General features: G+C 43.3%; 1 protein-coding gene across 3 annotated transcripts in view; it reads left to right on the top strand.

The window, feature by feature from the left end:
• The window catches only part of MSRA (methionine sulfoxide reductase A), a 374,837-nt gene that overhangs the window by 160,172 nt on the left and 194,058 nt on the right, over positions 1-20,607 (top strand). For 2 of the 3 annotated variants that reach the window (XM_068974236.1, XM_068974234.1), the window contains exon 2: positions 1,785-1,853. The exons of the other annotated variant lie outside the window; for it this stretch is intronic. In XM_068974236.1, coding sequence (XP_068830337.1) covers positions 1,785-1,853 — 69 coding nt within the window. The remainder of the gene's footprint in view (positions 1-1,784; positions 1,854-20,607) is intronic. 3 annotated transcript variants of the gene reach the window in all.

Here is a 20,607-nt window from a genome sequence, read left to right as displayed (position 1 = left end):
CTTGCATCTACTGGAGGCGCCAGTTAGTGCCTCGAGGCTGTACGGCTTGTAAGCCAGGTTCAGCCTGGTTCCTCCCCTTCACCCAGCTTTTCTGTTCCTCAAATAGTACCACCATTGCTTAGGAACCTGTGGAGGCCCCTGAAATGATGGAATAGAGGAAGGAACTGACTAACCTAGACTGAACCTTATCAGCCTCCAGGTTCTAAAAGACACTGTGGTGCTACAGAGGCTGCCTGGGGGTCTTGTGGGTTTGGATGGGAGTCTGCAGACCTTTTATGATCAGGTGCCTGCCTACCGATCTGTCCTTAAGTGCTGCTGCTTCTCAACACATCGCCTTTACTGTGCCTGGACTAGTCTCTCCTCTGGCCCAGGACAGTGTCTGGGCCCCATCGACTGCTGGCTCTCACTCGAGCTGCTCCCTCACCCTCTGCTTTTCTAAGTCCTACTCCTCCTTTTAGACTCGACGCTAATTGTAATTTCCGCAGGTTCCTGGCTCCACCTTGCAGCTGCCTGTCCCCCTGCTGCAGACTCTTCCAGCACCTCTAGTCCCCACTCCAGGACTTAGCACATCATTGTAAGCTTGCTGTCGAAATTTCACCTCTTGAAGATAATTGTACACTCCTCATAAGGGCAAGACTCATGTCAGTCTCCACCCAACTCTGCCAAAGCCCTCAGTACCTAGCTTTAGTGCTGAGCCCTGTGCCAGAGCTCAGTAAATCTAATGTGGCCCATTAGATCAAAATATCCATGCACCATGAAGCAGTGTGGAAGTGTTTTCAACGTAAATGGCCATATTCCAAAATTGCTAAGGATCAAATTAGGCTACTCGTAGATGGGCCATACTCAGATCTTCTCTTACCTGGTTTTGGTTTGGGAGCTATGAGAGTAAGTTAAGGCTGGAAAACCATAAGCCAGTCACTTTTAATTTCTAAGTCCTTGAAATGCACTCAGGTGGAAGGATGACTGGTGGACGTGATGAGGCTGGATGAAGGGTAGTAAGAAGCAGTGAAATGAAGGTCTGTCTGGCCTTTAAGAAGGCAAGTGTCATTGACCCCTGGAACGGTGCTTGACTTGTGAGATGATGCTGTCTGCAGTGTTACCCTGTTGTCTTTTTATTATTATGATTCTAACACTGGTGTCTTTATTTCTTTGCTTGCATTGGGTTTTAGCTGCAGCGTATCTTTGTTGTGTCGTGTGGGATCTTTCGTTGTAGTGCACAGACTCTCTAGTTGGGGCACACAGGCTGCATTGCTCCTCAGCTTGTGGGATCCTAGTTCTGCAACCAGGGATCTCACCTGCATCCCCTGCTTGGCAAGGCAAATTCTTAACCACTGGACCACTAAGGAAGTCCCTACCCTGGAGTCTTTACAGCTTCCTTCTGATCATCAGCAGTCCTCAGGGAAAGCCACCACAGTTCACCCTGGAGCCCCACGCTCCCTTTGTTCTCCAGGGCATGTCCTGGCACAGAGGGACCCTCTGGCCAGGAGTCAGGAGCTTCCAGGTCGGCTGGCTTTGCCATCCCCAGCTGCACGGCTCTGCACATACTTGGGCCTGGGAGTGCTCACTGGTGAAATGCCATGCCTGAATGAGGCCATCTCTGGGCTTTTTTGTAACTGAGATTAAAAAAAATAATAATTGAAACTCTCTTAAGAGGGTGAACTTTAGCGCTGTTTCTAACTAAAAATGAGAACTAGGCTCTCTGACACATTTAATGACATGTGTTAGTATGTGTGTAGAACTTTTACACTTAACTTGATTTTCTTTCTTTCTTTCTTTTTTTCTAGCCAAACATCATGTCAATGGCAACAGAACAGTTGAACCTTTCCCAGAGGGAACACAGATGGCTCTATTTGGTAAGATATCAATTCTGAAAGAAAACCCAAATTGTGTGCAAAGACTCGTGCCAAATTTCCGAGTTTTAGCAAGTGTCCTCAGGGCTTCAAAATCTGGGCTCTTCTAGATATTTACAAGTTGTTGCAGCCAAAAAATTATCGAGTTCTTAGTATTTCTGGGATCAGAAAAGCTTATTCTATAGAATTTAGTATGCTTTCCTTCCTCACTTTGCAAGTCAAATATCAAACTGTATATTTACTATTCTTATGTCCACACTCTGAATTAACCTGATAATTTAGGAGTTGAGTTTTTCTTCCCTAGGAAAGATTTTTTTCCATATACACATATTCATATATATGCGCATGCTCAGTCACTTCAGTCTTGTCCAACTCTTTGTGACCCCATGGACTGTAGCCTGTCAGGCTCCTCTGTCCATGGGATTCTCTAGGCAAGAATATTGGAGTGGGTTGCCATTCCTTTCTCCAGGGGATCTTCCTGAACCTAGGTCTCCTGCATTGCAAACAGACTCTTTACTGTCTGAGCCACGGGGGAAGCCTATATGTATTTATACACATTCTATAATACATATGTATATGTATAAAAGCTGGGGTTCAAATAGCTTTGAGATGTTATTCCACAGAGATCAATCTAATTGAACAGTCTCTTTCTCCTCCACTATGAATTGAGCATATTCCTGTTTTTTGTCTGTTTGTTTCTCTGGTTCCTTCTCTTTAGCCTTTAGACACATTCTCTGATCTCTTTCATCCTAAAGCCCTCAATTCCCCTGACTTTGCACCCCCTCCAGCTTCCTCTGGTCCTGATGGAAGTCTCCTGCAAGGGCTTTTGATGTAAAATTGCTTTAAGCACTCAAGTGTCTTTGAGCTAGAAATTAGCCTTCTGACAACAGTGTCTCTAAATTAGCATATTCAAATGTTTCCCTAATCCCAGAGTTAGTCATCACTGATGATTAACCCAGGAGAGTTATGAAACAGGGACCCACTTCTGCCCAGGTGTTTGTAAATCTTGCTCTGTGTGGGCTGTCACCTTTTAAAATATACTGGTCAGTAATTAGAAGTTATTATGCCCAGAAATTTAAATGGAGTATCTTGTTGTTGTTCAGTCACTAAGTTGCGTCTGACTCTTTACAACCACGTGTGGACCGGAGCACGCCAGGCTCCCCTGTCCTTCACTATGTCCTGGAGTTTGCTCAGATTCACGTCTACTGAGTCAGTGATGCTGTCTAACCATCCTCTGTCACCCCCTTCTCCTTTGGCCTTCAGTCTTCCCAGAAGAAGGGAAAGAGTCGGTTCCAGTGAGTCTGCTCTTTGTGCTGGGTAGCGAAAATATTGGAGGTTTAACTTCAGCGTCAGTCCTTCCTATGAATATTCAGGGTTGATTTTCTTTAGGATTGACTGATTTGATCTCGTTGCATTAATTATTACTATAAGATGTGTGCTCACTGTTTGATTTGTTAAGTTTCCTCTGAGAAATTATGTTCAATGATGGCATTTTTACTCAAGTTATAGGCCAAGCTGAGTGTCTGTTAGCAGGGCACAAGAGTCATATAATTGTTCAAAGGGTTCTTTCAGTGTCTTTTAGCTTTGTGAGCCCCTGGAAACTGGGTTCGGAGAAGGCAATGGCAACCCACTCCAGTACTCTTGCCTGGAAAATCCCATGGATGGAGGAGCCTGGTGGGCTGCAGTCCATGGGGTCGCTAAGAGTCGGACACGACTGAGCGACTTCACTTTCACTTTTCACTTTCATGCATTGGAGAAGGAAATGGCAACCTACTCCAGTGTTTTTGCCTTGAGAATCCCAGGGACAGGGGAGCCTGGTGGGCTTCTGTCTATGGGGTTGCAGAGTCAGACACGACTGAGGCGACTTAGCAGCAGCAGCAGAAACTAGGTTAGAAACTAGGTTCCATGTCATACTGGGAAGTGTGAAATGAGACTGACTGGTCATAGATTTCCTCCTGTCCTGAAATTTTAGGAAAGACTGTTTCCCAAAGGACTGATAATGTTGTTGGCCACATAATTGAAAATATCAGTGCATAAAGCTCTGTAGCGAGATTATTATTACTATAAGTTTGTGAAGGTTTGCTTTAGAGTGACTTCCCTAAAAGTCCTAACCCAAGGCCTTCATTGTTTGACTGGGCAAGCAGCTCCCCCTCTCCCAGCCTCAGTTTTCTCAGCCGTGGAATGGGGAGGCCGATGGCAGCCTCAGTTTTCTCAGCCGTGGAATGGGGAGGCCGATGGCAGCCTCAGTTTTCTCAGCCGTGGAATGGGGAGGCCGATGGCAGCCTCAGTTTTCTCAGCCGTGGAATGGGGAGGCCGATGCCAGCCTCAGTTTTCTCAGCTGTGGAATGGGGAGGCTGATGGGGTGCTCTGAGACACTCCCCTTGGCTTCTGCATCTTCCATACTCCAGGCTGTAGGCTCGTCTGGCTGCAGGCTCCCCTGGCTGGGAAGCCCACTGTGAATGGCCAAGGGGTGTGCTTTTAAAAGAAACAAATTGTGTACCTAACCTCTACCAGTGCAGAATTACACAGATGGTAAACCAGAATAACATCCCCTGACATCTGAGGACTTTTGCTTTATTAGAACTGCAGTTTGCCTCTTCCAGGTGCTCAAATGAAAGCCCCTGCTTTGGTTAACTGCACGCAAGCATTTGATATTTGTGCTTTCAAAACTATCCTCTCTTGATATAGCTTGTCCACCTGGCCTGCACTGGGGAGTGGATGGGATTTGGGGTGGGGTTCTGTCATTCAGGTTGTTTATAGTTGTCCTGAAAAAGTAAGACTATCTGCAGCTTCCTGACACGTCTTGGGCATTTAGTCCTCACAGTACCTTGTAAAGCTGGTTCGAGTACATAATCCCCTTCTCAGAGAGCTCATATGATTTATCACAAGTCCCTCAGCCAGAGAGATGATGGAGCTCGAATGTGAGCCCAGGTCTAACTGACCGGAAGTCACTCTCTTTTCCCCAGGTCTCTGCACACTTGGCTCTGGTTACAGGAGTCCTGGGAGAGTCTAGTAGAGTCAGAATTGCCTTTCGGCTAGATCATCCATGCACAAAAGCATGATTTCCAGCCAAGTCAATTTAGCAAATTGATTTGTGAATTTCTATGCATTTCCAGAGTGCTCTGAAGGACTCTTGAGACAGAGCTTTTGCCGGGAAAACACCGCTTGGAGTGACATCTCCTACTATTTATCATTTCCCCCCATCTGATCTTAGTAGCAGGCATTAAAGTGCAGGAGAATGTCTTACATCGACTTGTCTGCGAGGTCACCAAAGCAACAGTGGCACTGTGTACTCGTCCAAACTCATTCTTTAGCCTGGGAAGGCTTTAGTATTTTATGCCAAGAGAGTATCAGCTATTCCCGTTTCATTATCTGTCAGTTAATCATTTGAATGTGCCTTACGGAATGCTGTCTAAATAGAAACTTTTAAATTTAATCCACTCTGAAAGTGCACTCCCATTAGCATTTAGCTTAGGATGGGTGATGTAAGGAAGAGTACAGTGAGGGTCAAGGGCAGGTTTCATTCTAAGAAATGTATGAATGTGTTATTATGCCAAGTGGCCAGATAATGTATGGACAGTTCCTTAAAAGCTGTTTTTGGCATGCAGTCTTCAAAGATTATTTTTAAGACAAGACGTTCATTTTTCTCAGGCTCTCTTTTGTGGCCCAGTTAGTTTCACCCTTGTCTTGTTTTTCTGTGATCACTGTTCTTTAACTTTCTCATGGCTCTTTTCTTTCCTCTGCACTTTAGGACAATGATAATGAAGGTAATAGGCCTGCTCTCCCGGTGGGCTTCTCCTCGTCTGTGTGTGTTGCTCTCTTTCAAGTCAGTGGGAGCCCCTTTTTCACAGGCCGGAGAAGTGGACCCGAACATTTTGCAATTACTGAGTATCTTTGTTCCTGGCGGCTGAGTGCCCGATGGCAGCCAGCCCTTTGATCACACCACAGCCCTGTGAAGTGGGCATCACTGGGCGCTTTTAGAGACGGAAAAACTGAGGCACCCAAAGATGAAAGAGATCTGGTCAAGTAAAGGGAGTGCTTCCTCTGGCACAAGGACATCCACGTAACAGTTGCCCACATGCTGTGCCTGACTTTGAAGGGTCCTCTCCAGCTCTCCATATCTTAATGAAAGTGAACAGAGGGCCCCTCCACCCAGGCAAAGAGCACAAGCCCCTGTCTCTCTGTAGTGGTCATTCTCAAGTATGGAGCAGCTATTCAGTTTATTAAAGGTACTCCATCATCAAGAAGAGTTATCATTTCCAAATAAGATAGAATTTGTTCATTGAGAAGAGTGCAGAGAAATCAGGGGGGTGGGGCACCAGCCTTAATATGTGAAGAGTTTCAGTGCAATCTGAAAAGGTGAGATACAGATTTTTAAAACTTTCGAGTTCAATACTTGATCATAACACTTATTATCCAAACTCAGATACTTTAGGAGTGAAAAGGGTGCTGTTAAAAAATGTTATGTATTTTAAAATTTTTATTGGAATGTAGTTGCTTTATAATATTGTGGTACTTTCTGCTGCACAGCAAAGTGAATCAGCCACATGAATATATATATCCCCCCTTTTTTGGATTTCCTTCCCATTTAGGTCACCATGAAGCACTGAGTAGAGTTCCCTGTGCCATACACACATACACATACACACACACACACACACAAAAAGAATCCTAATGAGAGTGTGTCTTATAAGCTATGGTGCCAAGAATAGTAAATACACATCAAGTAAAGATGCATTGAAAAATAATGAACTTAGAGATAAAAAAGGAAATAAACAAGTGAAAAATTCCAATGCAGGAGCCTTACTTTATGTACCACATAGCATCAATACCAGTAGTTACACTAACTTCCAAGATTTTACTCAGTGCACCTGGCTGTCGTTATATTCTTTCTAAATGCCTTGAAATGAACAGTTAGTTCATATTTATACCTGGATGTTGTTACATTCTTTTGAATGACCTGAAATGAACAGTTAGTTCATATTTATACCTGGCTCATAGCGCTTAAGTAAGAGATGGGGAATTATCCGATTATGCCTTTGCAACTCTGATATTGTGCTAGTACCGTCCAGTGGGGCGTCCCTGGTGGCTCAATGGATAAAGAATCCATCTGCAGTGCAGGAGACAGAGGAGATGCAGGCTTGATCCCTGGGTCAGGAATATCCCCTGGAGGAGGACATGGCAGCCCACTCCAGTATTCTTGCCCGGGAGATCCCAGGGACAGAGGAGGCTGGTGGGCTACGTCTATGGTGTTACACAGAGTCGGACACAACCGAGCAACTAACGCACACTGTCCAGTGATGTAGGGTAATGAACTCTTCATCAGTAGAGGTATTCGAATGAGAAATCAGTTCTACCTAGTTGGGAAGTGGAAGTAAATAGCTTTTAAGAGGTTTTCTTCTCAATTAATGAGAATTGTCTTTGTTTCAGAGTGTTAAACCATTTTGAAAAAAAATTACTTCCAACTGTAAATTCTTTGATGCTGTCATTTAGAAACCCCGTCTAGGCAGTTTGGTGAGAGGTAAAAATTCTGCAATGAGAGGCTCTAGTGGTCAGGAAATGATAGATACCAAACAACAACAGCAGAAATAACTCAGTGAATTCTTAAGGTTATTCTGGGTTTTAGCCCCCCACCTCAGCCTGGCAGATCAACATTCAGAAAACTAAGATCATGGCATCTGGTCCCATCACTTCATGGGAAATAGATGGGGAAACAGTGGAAACAGTGACAGACTTTATTTTGGGGGGCTCCAAAATCACTGCAGATGGTGACTGCAGCCATGAAATTAAAAGACACTTACTCCTTGGAATGAAAGTTATGACCAGCCTAGACAGCATATTCAAAAGTAGAGACATTACTTTGCCAACAAAGGTCTGTCTAGTCAAGGCTATGGTTTTTCCAGTAGTCATGTATGGATGTGAGAGTTGGACTATAAAGAAAGCTGAGCACAGAAGAATTGATGCTTTTGAACTGTGGTGTTGGAGAAGACTCTTGAGAGTCCCTTGGACTGTAAGGAGATCCAACTAGTCAATCCTAACGGAAACCAATCCTGAATATTCATTGGAAGGACTGATGCTGAAACTCCAATAGTTTGGCCACCTGATGTGAAGAATTGACTCATTTGAAAAGACCGTGATGCTGGGAAAGATTGAAGGTGGGAGGAGAAGGGGACGACAGAGGATGAGATGGTTGGATGGTATCAGCAACTCGGTAGACATGAGTTTGAGTAAGCTCCGGGAGTTGGTGATGGATAGGGAAGCCTGGCATGCTTCAGTCCATGGGGTCACAAAGAGTCGGATATGACTGAGCGACTGAACTGAACGGATCCTGGCAGAGATAGCTCTGGGAACTCAAACTACTACGAAGCCTGTTCTCTGTGTCATAGTCTTTTGGGCTCTTCAAACAAGAGGAAGCAAAAGACAACCGAAGACACCATGAGAATGTACTGTGATCTTGTTTCACTTCTCTGTTTCTAGCCACAGAGCCAAGAATTTGCTAAACTCTTTCCCAACTAGCTGTGTGGGAGGACTGATCCCAGAGCAGGGGCCAGTGGCTGTCAGAGGCCCATAGACATGCCCCACCCCAGGGGACACACCTTCTGTAGGAGAAGAGCTCACTGTCTGTAAGATGAACCAATCATAAGATATCTGCACCCCCCTCCGCACCCCGACTTGAATCAGAGGTGATTTTTGAAACAGCCACAGTTATTTTGTCTCCTGGCCAAGAACACAGCATTGAAAACAGCAGGCAATATGTCAGACTTCAAAGGAAAAATATATTGGTGTCTCATTGGCCAGGATCCAACATTATGTTGGTAAATAATCAAATCCCGGTGTGGCATATTTCTCCCTGAACCTTGACTGAAAACTATGGAAGACTATTCTGTGAGCTGTGGAGCGGCAGTCACTCATTCCAAGAAAAAGACCAGAAAGAATGACTTTGAAATGTGTTTATAATTAACTAAACAGTCTAAATTCACAAGACGGTTAGACCAGCAGGCTGCTCACTGGTGTGAACTTCTGAAGTGAGGAGGCACTTGGGGAAGCCAAAATAGGCCTTTCCCAGGGTACTCTGAGACACCTTACGGGACATGTAGCTGGTCACGTGGAGACATGCTTTAAGACACATTTCATTTCATGTGTCTTTTGCACATGTTAACGATCGCAGTTTTCATTTCCTTTTTGAGTGTGGAAAGGTCTAATAACAGGGCCAAGGCGGGGAGAGACTTTTCAAAGCCCCATGGTGAAGATCCCTTTTGTTGTGTGTGGCACTGCCCAGGATTGTCCTGGCCCTGGTCCTGGTCCAGAGGCACAGACGTGGTGTCGGAGACGTCCGTCCTGGGGTGGGGAGGGTGAGAGCACGGCAGCTGGAGGTGGGTGGGGGTTTCTGTGTCCAGAGGAAGCAACTGCACCCTTGGTAAGAAACAGTGGGTCAAATAGTGTCTGATAAAGTAACCCTTGACTGGTCTGGAGATCACGTATCCATCAACTCCAACCATGTGGAACGCTTGTAAGAACCAGAAAGTAAGCACACCCTCCCACCAAAAGTTGCAGAGAAGTCCCTGAAGAACGCGGAATTCACAGACATCTTTGGAGTTAGGCGATGGGCTTCCCCGATAGCTCAGATGGTCAAGAATCCGCCTGCAATGCAGGAGACCCGGGTTCAGTGCTTGGGTGGGGGAGATCCTCTGGAGCAGGGAATGGCAACCCACTCCAGTATTTGTGCCTGGAGAATCCCATGGACAGGGGAGCCTGGCAGGCTACACAGTCCATGGGGTCACAGAGAGTCAGACACGACTCAGTGAGCATGAGCACTGTAATTTCTTTCCGTGGAGTTTAAAAAAAATACTTATTTTTCATTCTTTATTATGAAAAATCTCAACCACGTGTGAAAGTAGGCTAATATAATGAAGCCTCACTCACTCAGCTTCAGCAGTTGTCACTCAGGGCTAATGTGCTTCATCTCTGTTCCTACTCTCTCTTCTCCACCCCAGATTGTTTCACAGCAAATCTCAGGTATCATATCATTTCATCGAGGAAGTTAGGCAGATATCTCTTTCTAAGAGCAGATTTTAAGAAAACGTACCACAATGCCATTATCATACCTCAAAAAATAGTTCCATAATAGCATCAAATATCCCATGAGTGTGAATTTCTACTCTTGTCTCATAAATGTTTTTTCAGACCATCCCTTTGAATCAAGATCCAAATAGAGTCCATATACTGCAATTGATTTAGTCTCTTTGCCTGGAAAATCCCATGGACGGAGGAGCCTAGTAGGCTGCAGTCCATGGGGTTGCGAAGAGTCGGACATGACTGAGCGACTTCACTTTCATTTTTCACTTTCATGCATTGGAGAAGGAAATGGCAACCCACTCCAGTGTTCTTGCCTGGAGAATCCCAGTGACAGGGAGCCTGATGAGCTGCTGTCTATGGGGTCTCACCAAGTCGGACACGACTGAAGTGACTTAGCAGCAGCAGCAGCAGTCTATAAATTCACCCTTCTATCTATTTTTCCTTATAATTTATTTGTTTAAAAAACTAGATCATTTATTCTGGTACTGTCTCCTTCAGCCTGGATTGCATGAACATGCTTGTAAAGCCTCTGTATTTTCTGCAAATCGGAAATTAGAAGACTGATCAGAATCCACAGGTGGGGTGTGTAAGCATCCAGGAGGCATTGAATAACCGGTTCTGTCTCTTTTGGTGAAGTCAGCAGCCCCTAATGATCATTGTCTTAATCTGTTATTTTATTAGAAGCTGCAAGCTGGTGGTGTTTAAATTCTTGCATTTCCTTTTATTTATGGCCTAGAATATTTCTAAAAAAAGAAACTTCCCTTTATCAACAATTTGGTTACCTTGACCTCCAGTTAATTAGGAAAGCAACTTCATTTTTTTCCCCTATGTTTGCTGTTTTGCTCCATGTATCTGAACATGGATTAAATGTATATTCATGAGTCAGAAGCATGTATAGTTGCTTAAGTCAAAAGTGATTTAACAAGTGATGGAAACCTCTTTAATTGGACTGAATGACCATTTTCACTTGGGCATTTAATCAACTTATTAAAACTTGTAACCATTTGGTCAAACATTTGAGAATATAATCACAGTAGACAGATTGCCTCAACAGATTTGGGTAAAACAAAGAAACAGGCACATGGTCAGGTGGCAGAAGCAAAGCTGGATCTGAGAGGCCATCATCTTCACTCCAGTTCTCACCCCAGATCTTGTGACCAGATGCTCCCGGGCACGCCCCAGTCCTGAACTTCCATAGCCCAGGGTGTAAAATCAGCTCCAGAGAGGGCCTAAGGGCTTGGGCCTGGCTTGCTTCTAGAGGCGACACGCTTTCAGAATATCAAAATGATGTCAATGTATGAGGATCCAAGAAGTGACAAAGCCTTCCCAGGAATGCTGCCCACTGCAAAGACTAACAGCTGGGCTCTCTCACCTGGAGCTCTTTTTCATGTTTTTGGCTTAATATTGTGACTGTGTTGGAGTTAACAGGAGACATATTTATCAGGGTGCGTTTTCTCTGCTTTCCAGTTTTTACAGACAGAGTCGGTAAAACTGTCTGTGGTTCTCACTGCCAAACATTTTGAAATTCAAGAAAGGAAGCTATTTACTGACTCATTTCTCATCTCATTTCATTTTTATTATTTGATATGTTTTTTGGTAAGTTGTCTCAAATTCTCATTTTGGAATAATGCTGTGTATAAGTAAGGTAAATAAAAGTAAAGTAAGTCCTATGAATGAAATTTCTCATGCCCAGTGCAACAGTGTTTGTTTGTTTGTTTGTTTTAAGGGCAAGAAAATATGGCACAGGGAGCGTAGCCAGTACTCTGTGATGACCTAGAAGGGTGGGAGGGAGGGGGGCGGGAGGGAGGTCCAAGAGGGTGTGTATATATATATGTATAGCTGATTCATGTTGTCATACAGCAGCAACTAACACAATATTGTGAAACCATTATGTGTGTGTGTAAGTCGTTCAGTCATGTCCGACTCTTTGTGACCCTGTGGATTGTAGCCCGCTAGGCTCCCCTGTCCATGGAATTCTCCAGGCAAGAATACTGGAGTGGGTAACCATTCCCTTCTTCAGGGGATCTTCCCAACCCAGAAATCGAACCTAGGTTTCCTGCATTGCAGGCAGATTCTTTACCATCTGAGCCACTGAAGGGCCTCCAAATATGGCTCTGGACAGAACCTGGAGGGAACACGGTTCTTGAAATAAGGGGAAACAAACTTGGTAAGTACCACACTGAACCAGCTTTTTCCCTGAGGATACTTCCAAAAGTTCACAGTTGCTTATTTAAAAGAGTAAGAGCAAGCAGGTGAATAGAAAGTGTCTCCCTTACTAGGCTGAGGGGGTAGAGTCTAAGGGCGGCTAGAGTACCTGTAAGTCAGTGGGAAACATTCCATAAGGAAGGAATAATAGAAAGAAACAAACAAAAGAGATTAATAGTGAAAGGGAAAAAGTCAATAGAAGCAGACCAAGAGATGAGTCTGATGTTTAAATTAGCAGACGAGCACCTGAAATAGATATTACAAATACATAAAGCAATTTACAGGGAAAAGATGGACAGAGTGGGGTAATAGAGTAATATCAACAGAGATACGTAAACTATAAAAAAATGAAATAGAATTTCTAGGACTGAAGAACACAACATTGGAAATTTAAAGAGCTCTTACTCGGATTCTCTTAACAGGAGATTGGACTTTACATTAGAAGTGATCAGTAAGCTTGAAGACAAGTCAATAGAAATTATCTACACAAAGGGACAGAGAGAAAGAGTAATTTTAAAAAATGAAGAGAGCGTTGGTGGTTATGAGACCATGTCAGTTTGGTCTAATGTATGTGTGATTGGAGTGTCAGAAGGAGCCCAGAGAGAGATACTGGGGCAGAAATACATATTTGAGGAAATAATGGCCATAAATTTGATGAAATATTATCGGGAGGTAGTCAAGATAAATGCCAAAACCGGAGGGTCAAATGCAAGGCTCAAATCAGGACCGAGGAATAAAGCTTTGCGTGGGCATAAAGACTTCGTGACGGAACAGCAGCAACAGCAAAGATTAAGAGACAGGGATGCATATGCAGCGGGCAGGATCTGTCTTCCTCAAGGGCCACCCGTGTTCCCACTTCGCTCTCTTAACTCCCCAAGGCGTTGTTCCTCCTCCTCTGGTTCCATAGTGACAGTGTGTTGAGACCTGGGTTCAGATCCTAGCTCTACTTCTCACTAGGAAATCATTACAATCTGCATCCTGGAATCATCATTTATTAAATGAAAAGAATGATACCTTTCTCACAAGGCAGGTCTCAATGGTATAGACTGTGCATTTTATAGAATCACAATGGCCATATCATCATAGGCACTCAACAGATAATAATTTCTTTCTTCTGCTAAACTTAATCCTCATTGTGGTTAGCTGGCATCACTACCCACCCAGTTAGCCAGGCTAAGGAAGATAAAGCACAAGCTTTATCTTAAGAGCAACAAGAACCATAGAGATGATTTTCACCAACTGTCCTCCCAGCGGTACCATACCATTCCTTCTTGATGAAGTGGAATGATCCAGGCTGACCTGAGCCTCCCTTTAATGTTTTTCTGTTTCTCAGGAAAGATAAGAAGAGGGTCCCATTGTACTTCGTGGTTGCAGATTATCTGGGTGGCCTTTCAGGAAAATTCCTTCATCTGGAACTTCTTTTCCACCTCCACATGTCCTACATTTTCTGTTAGGATTCAGCTAGAATTGAAGGCCTTCTGCTGTGTTAGTCAGCACCCACTGGCAAATGTCGTGTTCATTTGTTCACTGAAATTCCATCAATCTCTCACCCACTGTAGAAGGGAAAACAAAACTGCAAGTGCCTAGAGAAGGCACGGCCCATGAGCAGACATATCTAGGAAATAGAGAAATGCTAAAGGATGCTTCCTAGGAAAACTGAATGCTATTTTTTTTTTCTTAAGGCTTTCTTTTCTTTGCCCCAGGCGAGCTGTTGAACATATATGTCAGGCCCTGATAAAATGGACCGCTCACTCTAACCTGGCTTGGTCTTCAGCCTTGTGTTCACCTCCTCAGGAAGAACGTGCTTCTCCTGCATCAATGTGTCATCAATTTTCCTCTAGTCCAGCTAGCAACCGCTTGCTTTCCAGCAGCTGGCAGGCCCGTGATGCTTCCGGTGAGCTGGTTGTAAAGCCTATAGGCGTTCCAGAGCTGACATGGCCAGGGTCATCATGTCCAGGGCACCACTGCCTCATCAGCCCATTCCTGGGGAGTGGTTGTGGCCCCACTGTCCTTGAAGGGGCCCAGACACGCTGTGCACACTCAGGAAAGCACATGGTGGGCGGATTCAGAAATGTGTTTAATGAGGAGCAGATGAAGATACTTGTAATCAGCTTACTAGAGGAGGTTCATGGAGAGCCTTCAGATGGCCGAAGGGTTGAAAAGTTGTCCTGAGGAAGAGGGGCTAAATTTGTCTTGCATGACCTCACAGGAGAGGATCAGAGTGAAGGAGGGAGCGCTCTAGGGTTTTGGCTGCATGGAGGAAAGAGCTTACTAAGCGTCGTTAGATCTACAGGGGTGGACTGGGCTGCTTCAAGGTTAATGGCAGCTCAACTGTTTGCCATGATGCCGAGGAATGTTTTAATAATATTAATAGCAGGGTCTTGGGACTTCCCTGGTGGTCCAGTGGTTAAGACTTCGCTTTCCAATGCAGGGGTTGCAGGTTCTGTCCCTAGTCAGGGACCTAAGATCCCACATGCCCTGGGGCTAAAAAAAACCCACAACATAAAACAGAAGCAGTATTGTAACAGATTCAGTAAAGACTTTAAAAATAGTCTGCATTAAAAAAAAAATCTTGAAAAAAAAAATGCCAGCAGGGCCTTTAAGCTATGTGAGAGATCAGGTCCCTTACAACCTTGGAATTCTCATTCTTGAATCCTCTTGGTGAATAAAGATCTCCTGCTCTTCAGAGGCTATTCCCAGGGTAGAGGGTGAAACACAGCAACATGTGTAAAGACCTGGGAGCTGCCTTCGTCATGGGACAGCAGCACAATGTGTCTATATGGACATGTTTTAAATGTGGGAAGAGACTGCAAAGAATACTTAATAAAATTAAAGCAGTATTAGGAATAATGTGGACAGAAGGTAATTAGCTGTCACCAAACACTGATAATAGCAATCAGATTCTGATTGCTGTATGGTTTCTTTTCTAGCAGAAGGTGTGTTAAAATTGTATAGTTTTCAAGTAAAAGTTGTGATAAGTAAAGCACCTGATTGAATTATTTAATATGATGTGTGTGTGTGTGTGTGCAGTCTTTCACTTGAGTCCAGCTCTTGGTGACCTCAAGGACCATAGCCCGTCAGGCTTCTCTGTCCATGGGATTCTCTAGGCAAGAATACTGGAGCGGGTTGCCATGCCCTCCTCCAGGGGATTGAGAAGTTAACAGGCAGGAAGACCAGGGGTCTCCAAAGGGAGGAAATAGGCTGCAAGTGTCTCTTAAAATTCTGTGTTGCTATGATGACACTTCGTTCCACCTGAACTTAACTTTTCTCAAACCTTGAGCTAAGCAATACATTTTTCTTACGGAAATGTGTTTTTAAGCTGTGTTAATGAAACTATGTATTTGCTTTGGAATTTGCCTTTCTTCAAAATGGTTCCACCTAAGACTAACTTTTGGCTGATGATAGCTCAACAGTATTCATATCAATTGTTTTATGGCTGGGGGATGACACACCTCGTGCCATCCTATCTCAAAATTGCATATTGTGGGAGAGGGGCCTGGTGAAACTCCATCAGCCTTGAGATGTCTCTCTTATCTGATAAATAACTTTCTAACAGACATAAAACCGCTTGCTAAAACTAGCAGGGGGGGCACTCTCCACCCTGCTTCTGATGTCTATGTCAGAAGTTTTCTCTGTCCCTTTTTATGCTTTAATAAAACTCTGCTATGCGAAAGCTCTTGAGTGATCAAGCCTGGTCCCTGGTCCCGAAGTTAAATCTTCTTTCGAGATCACGAGTCCGACACTGTTCACCGTAAGCTGTCAGGCTCTTCCCAATCCAAGGACTGAACCTGAGTCCCCCTGTGGCTCCTGCATTGCAGGCAGATTCTTTTCCACTGCACCAACTGGCAAGTCCCAAGATTCTTGCATGTTACCTACTCATGATTTTAAAGAAGACAAAGAGCAAATTTGAAAGTGTTTGCAATGGAAATTGACTTGAAAGCAGCGGGTGGGATGAGGGAGCAAAGCTGAGGTAGGAGGACAGTTGAAGAGGCAGCAGCTGATCGGAACTAGGATGGTGGTGGCAAGGGTGACAGCGTGAGGGGCTGGACCCCAGGAAACTGCTGAGGCTGAGACAAGTGAAAGGGAAGAATAGCAGAGACTCCCAGATTTCCTATTAAGGGTCTAGGAAAATGCCAGTAGCATTAAACCAGAGACATTGAAATGATGCTGGCTTGGTTGGTCAATTAAGTATTAGATGTTTTGAATTCAAGATGTCAGGGGTCCTTCCAGGTGCAGATAACGCAGCAGGGAGTTGGAAATGCATCTTTCTAAAGCTTTCTCAGCTGAGTGGTCAGGGGTTAGACCCATGGGTTCAGAGCCATTTCCAAATAGAGGATATGTGGTTTGAACCGTGTAGAAAAAGGCTGCTTGAAAGGCATAAAAAGGCAAGTGTAAATGTGGACCTTACAGCAAGTTAAAACAGGCAAAGTGACTTTGTGAGCTTGAGCTGTCAAACTGCAAAGGAGCTGAGGAAGAGGGGGAGCCTGTGATCTCAGGAGTGGGATGGCTGTGTCGCTCTTGCTGTCCTGTCTGACTTTCTGAGATCCCGCTCATGGAGGTAGCTCTGGAAATGACTGGGAACATGGCTCTGTTCTGAGTAATGTCTAACGGTGGGGAAAAGAGCTGGAAGAGAGGAAGCATTTGGATAAAATGTGAAAGAAACATGGGTCACTACACATGTACTGTTTTTTAAGAGACATAATTCCTATTTATTTACTTGGCTGCATCAGGTCTTGGTTACGGCATGCAGGATCTTCCATTGAGGTGCTTGGACTCTCTAGCTGTGGTCCTCAGGCTCAGTAGTTGCAATGCGCAGGCTTAGTTCCTCCACGGCATGTGGGATCTTCCCAGACCAGGGATTGAACCCGTGTCCCTGCATCGGCAGGTGGATTCTTTACCCCTGGAACATCAGGGAAGTCCCAAAGATAAAAAAATTCTTTAAAGAGTCATTTTGTTATATTCTGTAAATGACACCTCTTATGCTCCAAGTATCCAAGGTTCACCTGTCTCAACAGATTTCAAAAGAACACAATAAAGACCATGTTCTCTAAGTGCAATGCAAAAAAAAAGGAAAAGACAGTGTAAGAAACAGGCCATATGTTTGCAAGCTAAATTTTATACCCCTAAGTAATCCTGCATTAGAAGGAAATAACTTGGAAATTATAAAATATCTAGAGAAGAGTGATGAGGAAAGTACCACGTACTTAAGTATGTGGGATGTATCTAAAGCTTTAAAGACGTTTATCAGAAAACAAGAACACTTAAAAATGAACAACCTAAGTATTCATATCAAGAAACTAGGAAAGGAACAGACTAAAAGTAAACTTTATAACAAGATAATTGTAAAGAAAGAGCAGATGTAGAAAACTAAGAAAAAGGGGAAGAATCACTGAGAGCCAAATTTTGTTCTGTGATGAAAATGTCTAAAAACAGAAATAGAAATAGGACCGCTTGAATAAACTCATAGCAGTGAAGCAATTAAAGTTTTTCCTGATGCCTCCCCTCTCTTCTCCAAAGATACAAGGTCTAGGTGGTTCAGAAAGGTTTCTTATAACTCCAAGGACCAAGTAAAATTTTCTAATGCAGTGTTAAATAGGAGAAAAAAGAATAAAAAAATGTTAATCCATTTTATGAGGCCAGTATAACTTTGATTCTAACTGTGGACAAGGTCATACAAGGAAATAAAATTATGACATATTGACCTTACAAACATAAATGAAAACATTGAAGTAAAATATTCATGAAAGTATTTCTTTCATATTAAAATGCATTATGAGTAGGTAAGCTTTATTGAAGGGTGGTTCAGAAAAACTTATAAATGTGATATATTACTTGGAGAGATTAAAACGTTTGGAATCTCTGTGATCATCTCAAAAGGATGCAAGCATTGTTAAAACTCAAAACTTATTCGCGGCATAAAGCTCTTTACAACTCGGAATGGAATCCTTTTTGCTAACCCCGAAAAGGGTATCTGCCGAAAACCGGCAGCAAACCTCATCCTTACTGGAGCATTCTCACTAGCATTAGGATGAAACAAGGCTTTCTACTATCACCCCCGTTATTCAGCCTTGTGTGGAAGGTCTTCGCCAGTGCAGTAGGATGAGATAAAAGAAGGAAACTAATGATTGGACAGGGAGATACAAAATTGTCATTTGTGTGAAGTATTATATAGAAAATCAAAGAGGACATGGAGTAAAGCCATTAGAACTAGGAAGAGAGTTCTCTAGGTTCTCTGAGTGTATGAAAAGCAAACTAAGATCAGCGGGTTTTATATATCCCAGCTCTAACCAATAGAAGGGTATAATAGACAGTTTACAGCAGTGACACAAATCGTAAGGTAAACAGAACTATATGTAATAAAAATATATAAGACCTTTATGGAGAAAATGATAAAATGGTATTGAAGGACACCCAAGAAGACCTGAATAAATGGACAGCTGTATTATGTTCATTGACAGAAAGAGTCAAGAATAGCAAAGAAAATTTTGATGACGTGTGAGAGAAGACTTGCTCCACCAAATTATTATGCCTCATTAAAATTCAAGTGATTGCAACCCCTGATCTTTCCCTACAAACCTGCTCCAACCACACTTTTCTCCACTCAAACCAATAATCTTAGAATCATCCTTACCTCTCTGTTTCTTTCAAACCCTGCTGTCGGGAAATCCTTTTGGTTCTACAAAATGTATCCCACATCTGATCATGACATGTGACTGCTCTCTGGTGTTAACCACCATTATCTCTCACTTGGATTACAGCGGTAGTTTCCTAACCATTTCCTGCTTCTCTGCTGGGTCCACTCCAGTCTGTTCTCAGCAGAGAACAGCCAGAGTGACCTCGTAAAACATGAGTTATGTAATTTCCCTCTCCTGCTCAATACTTAGCCATGGTTATCCATTTCACTCAGAGTAAAGTCCAAAGTCCCTACAGTAGCCCCCAAGACTCTGTGTGATCCAGCTTACTGCCCTATAGCTCACTGCTTCTGCCAACTCCACCCATCATCCTGGCTTCTTTCCTGCCACTTCAGACATGCAGGCATGTTCTTAGTGCTTTTGTGGTGATGCTTTTCTGTTCCAAGAACATCCCATGCCCCAGAAAACTGAATGGATGACCTCTTCACTGCATTCAAGTCTTTGTTGCAGTTACTACCTCTTTGAGGTTCACCCCAAAACCTTATTTAACATCGCACCTTCCCCAGCACTCTTGATCCATCTGACCCTGTTCTATTTTTCTCTTTTTTAAATAGCTCCTTACCTTAACTTGCCACATCACATGCTTATTTATTATTTATACTGTATATTATCTGTCTTTTGCCACTAGAGTATAAGCACTGTAAAAGTTAGGATCTTTGTTTCATTCATTCATGTATTCCAAGTACCTAGAGTACTTCTTGGAACCTGGTGGGCAGTGAATAAATATTTGTTGAATACATGAATGAAGACCAGTGTGTTATTGCTGTAGAGTCAGTCGTGTCCAGCTCTGTGCGACCCCATAGATGGCAGCCTACTGGGCTCCTGTGTCCCTGGGATTCTCCAGGCAAGAACACTGGAGTGGATTGCCATTTCCTTCTCCAGTGTGTGAAAGTGAAGTCACTCAGTCATGTCCAACTTTTAGCGACCCCGTGGACTGCAGCCTACCAGGCTCCTCCGTCCATGAGACTTTCCAGGCAAGAGTACTGGAGTGGGTTGCCCGTGCCTTCTCCTAATAGACAAATGAATGGAACATAATATATAGCCCAGAACAGGATCACTCAAAATGATATAGGATAGAGATGACATTAGAGATAAGTGAGGAAATAATAGATTATTTAATAAATAATAATTTATTTTGGATACTCGGTTATCCATATAGAAGGATGCAGTTCCAAGAGGGAAGTTTACAGTGATGAGTGCCTACACTGAAGGAAAAGAAAGATCTCAAATAAACAGCCTTACTTTACACCTTAAGGATTTAGAAAAAGAATAATCTAAGACCAAAGTTATCAGAAGGAAGGAAATAATAAAGATCAGAGCAGAAGTAAATGAAATAATCGGCTCCAGTTTCATCCATCTCATCAGAACTGATTCAAATGAAGATGGATGAAACTGGAGCCGATTATACAGAGTGAAGTAAGCCAGAAAGAAAAACACCAATACAGTATACTAACACATATATATGGAATTTAGAAAGATGGCAATGATGACCCTGTATGCAAGACAGGAAAAAAGACACAGCTGTGTATAACGGACTTTTGGACTCAGAGGGAGAGGGAGAGGGTGGGATGATTTTGGAGAATGGCATTCTATCATGTATACTATCATGTAAGAATTGAATCGCCAGTCTATGTCTGACACAGGATACAGCATGCTTGGGGTTGGTGCATGGGGATGACTCACTGAGATGTTATGGGGAGGGAGTTGGGAGGGGGGTTCATGTTTGGGAACACATGTAAGAATTAAAGATTTTAAAATTAAAAAAATAAAAAAATAAAAAAAAA

Source organism: Capricornis sumatraensis, chromosome 6, assembly GCF_032405125.1.
Source record: "Capricornis sumatraensis isolate serow.1 chromosome 6, serow.2, whole genome shotgun sequence".
NCBI lineage: Eukaryota > Metazoa > Chordata > Mammalia > Artiodactyla > Bovidae > Capricornis > Capricornis sumatraensis.
This window is presented reverse-complemented; position numbering and strand designations above follow the sequence as displayed.